The 4,247-nt window shown below is 40.3% G+C and overlaps 1 protein-coding gene across 1 annotated transcript in view; it reads right to left on the bottom strand.

The window, feature by feature from the left end:
- The window catches only part of ZMYM1 (zinc finger MYM-type containing 1), a 26,207-nt gene that overhangs the window by 17,967 nt on the left and 3,993 nt on the right, over nucleotides 1–4,247 (bottom strand). Inside the window, 3 exon segments of the mRNA XM_008050187.2 lie at nucleotides 889–1,138; nucleotides 2,083–2,155; nucleotides 3,517–3,686. Of these exon segments, the coding sequence (XP_008048378.1) occupies nucleotides 889–1,138; nucleotides 2,083–2,155; nucleotides 3,517–3,612 (419 nt within the window). The 5' untranslated portion in view covers nucleotides 3,613–3,686.

The following is a 4,247-nucleotide window of genomic DNA, read 5'->3' as shown; positions in this document are numbered from 1 at the left end:
AAAAAAAAAAAACAAAAAAAAAAACAATTAGCATTAGCATTTCATAAGTGCTAACAACCCTAAATCATACTACCTTAGTACTCTCAAAGTCAAAATGCCTTTGATCCTTCACATGTTCTCACAGAAATCTTTAAGAGATCATATACAGACATATATGTGTATTATTTTCCCAAAAAATTAAATAACGTTATTTACCTATTTACCACTGTAGCAGAAACAATATTACCGCACATCTTGGAAGATCCAAAACAACTATCATATGACTAAATTTTCAGTATGTTGCTCACTATACAGTTAAAACAACAGAACAGAATGGACATACAATAATTCTACTTATAGAGAATTTCAAAAGGAGTAGGAAAATGTTTTGATAGTCACATTATTTAAAATTGAAAACAGAGATGGGTTCGGTGGCTCAGCCTATAATCCCGCACCTTTGGGAGGCTGAGGAGAGTGGACTGCCTGAGCCCGCGGGCTCGAGGCCTGCCTTTTGATTTATTGTAGAGACCTCATCTCTACAATAAATCAAAAAATTATCCGGGCGTGGTAGCGTGCACCTGTAATTCCGGCTACTCGGAAGGCTGAGGCAGAAGGATTGCTGGAGCCCAGCAGATCGAGGCTGCGGTGGCCGGGAGCGGCCACTGCACTCCAGTCTGGGCGACAGAGTGAGACTCCAACTCAAAAAAAAATAAAATAAAAACTCTCATATGTTAATTTCTGCAAATCTCAATTGCTGAAGAATCTATTAGAAGTACTGAAAGCAAAAACAGATTATTTTCACTAAACTAAGGCAATTCATCTTCAGAAAAATGAAAATATAGAAATTACAACTAAGATTCTGGTCAAGTTCTATGTAGGAAAAAGGGGGCATAATTTAGAATTATATACTTTGAGCAGTTTGAACAAGTTTTCTTGGTAGGAGCTGGTGAACTGGTAGATAAAATGTATTCACTGATGCATGGTGTGGAGCAGAAAAGTTGAGTAGATCCTTTCCTCTGAAAAGCAGTTTGCCCCTTCTGGAGAATTTTTTTACAACCAGAACAGGAAACCTGAATAGGTGTGGTTGAATCGGAAGGAAGCATTTTATTCATGCCAGATGATGCTAGGGAAAGCTGAATCCCCGCAGACAACTGTGAAGCTATAAAAACAAGAGGAAGAAAAAAAAAATCAGTATTTACATAAAATTACATACATATTCTTTCATTTTCTTATGTTACTTCTCCCAGACTTGAAACCCAAAACAAAGCAATATTCAAAGACAATTTTTTTTGAGTTGGAATCTCACTCACCCAGGTTGGAATGCAGTGGCACACTCATGGTCACTGCAACCTCAACCTACTGGGCTCAGGTGATTCTTTCGCCTCAGTCTTCCAAGTAGCTAGAACAACAGGCATGTACCATACCTGGCTAATTTTTTGATTCATTGTAGAGTCATAGCCTTGCTGAGTTGCCCAGGCTGATCTCAAAGCCCTGGAGGCAATCCTCTCCCCTCTGCCTTCCCAAGTTATGGGATTACAGGTGTGAGCCACCAAGTCTGGCCTGTTTTTGTTTTTTATTGGGTTGGAGTCTCACTCTGGCAGCCAGGCTGAAGTACAGTGTGATGATCATGGGACACTGCAACCTCAACCTCTTAGGTTTAGGCAGTCCTCCCACCACAGCCTCCCAGAGTGCTGGGATTTTAAGAGTGGGCCACCATGTCTAAAGGCATTTTAAAAAGAATGAATTAGGTCAGGAGTGGTGGCTCAAGCCTGTAATCCCAGCACTTTGGGAGGCTGAGGTGAGAGGATCGCCTGAGCCCATGAGTTGGAGAACAGCCTGGGCAACTTGGCAAGATGTTATCTCTACAATAAATAAACAAAAAAATTAGCTGAGTGTGGTAGCGCATGCCTGTAGTTCGGCTATTTGGAAAGGATAAGGCGGAAGGATCGCCTGAGCCCAGCAGGTTGACGCTGGGGTGGCCATGAGAGTGCCACTGTACTCCAGCCTGGGCAACAGAATGAAACTTCAACCCCCCAAAAAAGGGAATGAACGAGTTATTATGCTGGTCCAAATAAATATAATTAACTTAAATAATTATATTACCACTGTCTGAACACACAGTGTTCATTTTTAGTTCACGTTCCTGAGTTTTGGACTGTTGAGCTTGACAATACTCCTAAAAAAGAGAATTGAAGAAAAATGAATATAATGTATTTAAGACAACCAGTCATTCAACAGAAAAAGAAATTATGCTCAACTCTGTTCAATAATTGCATAATTGAATTGAACCAAGGTACATAGGTAAGTACTACCCTTTTGGTGCCCTGTGGCTGATAACACCAATCACCCAATACATTATTTTCTATGGTACTCAGATGTGACTTCAAAATCTTTGTCAGCAGGATCCTTCAATCCATTACCAAGAGAGCAGACATACTCAACACTATTTTCCCTACTTGTTCTAATCATTAACAGCTAACTGTCTTCATAAAGACCTTAAAGTTAGAAATTGTTGGATTAGGCAGAATGATTCTTTTTTTTTTTTTTTTTTGAGTTGGAGGAGTCTTACTCTGTCACCCAGACTGGACTGCAGTGGCATGTGCCTGGCCACCACAGCTTCGACCTGCTGGGCTCCAGCGATCCTTCCGCCTCAGCCTTCCAAGTAGCTGGAACTACCGGCCTGCGCTATCACACCTGGCTAATTTTTTTATTTTATTTTATTGTAGAGATGACGTCTCGCCAAGTTGCCCAGGCGGGTCTCGAACCTGTGGGCTCAGGCAATCCACTCACCTCAGCCTCCCAAAGCGCTGGGATTACAGGCTGAGCTACCAAGCCCGGCTCAGAATGATTCTTATAAAGGAGGACTTTTTTCAGAGCAGTTAAACACTAGAACATAGCCACTACACCTAAACTCAATCTATACCTGAATGTCAATGGGCTGAAGAAGCAAAAGGTACTTCCTAAATGGGTAACATTCCCCAGGGTCACCAACACAATGGTAATCACATCCTTACTTACACTAGTCTACTGCTATTTTTAAACAGAATACTAAAAATAAATAAATTTTTTACTGACTTTTTTTCATCAGAAATTTCAGCTGGTTCACACAGACATTCTAAGAAAACCTAGCCCTACTTAGACTAGGTTTTCAACTGACTCACAGCTTGAGTCAGTTCAACCTTTATAGTGTTCTTTAGTATCTAATCTTGTTTAAAATACATACAATTCGTTATTTGCATTGTAATTTGTATTCTTCCAAGTTAAACAAAACAAAAATAAAAATGTGTTAACTCTAGCTACACCCACCCTAAAAAATTCTTTCACCTATCCAAAAGCCCAACGATAATCTTTTCGTCTCTCAAATAATTCTCTTGCATATACTTGTTATGGCACTGAATACCATATACCTCAATTATTTAACTGCTTTGGGAAAGATAAGGAATTAAGATTCTCAACCAATAATTTCAGCATCTTCGTAACTAAAATATATAATTAAATGCTGCTCTAGAAAAAAAGAAAATAAAGTAAAATACTTACTTGAGCATTGTCGGGTTCTGTCTTAATTTCATCTAGCAGCCCCAGCTGTGGTACCACTGCCTTGTCACATTCACCATCTAAAAGTGGTTCTTTCATTTTAGTACCTGGTGCAAAGGAAACTTCCAGTTCCAAACTATCAAGATTCTTCCTGGAGAATGGTTTCCAGTTTCCTAAAATAAAATATTAATAAGAGCCTGATTTTAAAAAAGTCTTTTTAAATATGGTAATTTTCTGGAAACACGAAAGAGTCTTTAGACAACTTGGCATCAAGGTTTCTTTACAATACCAGCCCTGGCTTCCTTTCCTTCATCCACTATTCCTCAGCACAGTTTTGTTTTGCACTTCTTTGGTAGCTACCACCTCTGTGCTTTCTTCTGGAAATAGTCTCCATTTCTGTCCCCACAAGCCTGGAGGCAGCATAAAACCACCAAATCTTTGTGTGCGTGTGTGTGCTATTTTTTTTTTTTTTTTGAGTCAGAGTCTCATAGTTGCCCAGGCTGAAATGCAGGTGCATGATCACAGTTACTACAGCCTTGACCTGCTGGGCCCAGGTGATCCTGCCACCTCAGTCTTCCAAGTAGCTGGGACCTCAGATACACACCACAAGGCATAGCTAATATTTTGATTTTTAAAAAATTTGAGCTGGGCTCGGTGGCTCAGCCTGTAATCCTGTGCCTTTGGGAGGCTGAGGTGAGTGGATTGCCTGAGCCCGTGCGTTCGAGACCCGCCTG

The sequence above is a fragment of the Carlito syrichta genome, unplaced genomic scaffold, assembly GCF_000164805.1.
Source record: "Carlito syrichta isolate Samal-C Ts95f unplaced genomic scaffold, Tarsius_syrichta-2.0.1 Scaffold143178, whole genome shotgun sequence".
In the NCBI taxonomy this organism is placed as follows: domain Eukaryota; kingdom Metazoa; phylum Chordata; class Mammalia; order Primates; family Tarsiidae; genus Carlito; species Carlito syrichta.
The sequence above is the reverse complement of the archived record's forward strand: the minus strand, read 5'-3'. Positions and strand labels throughout refer to the sequence as shown.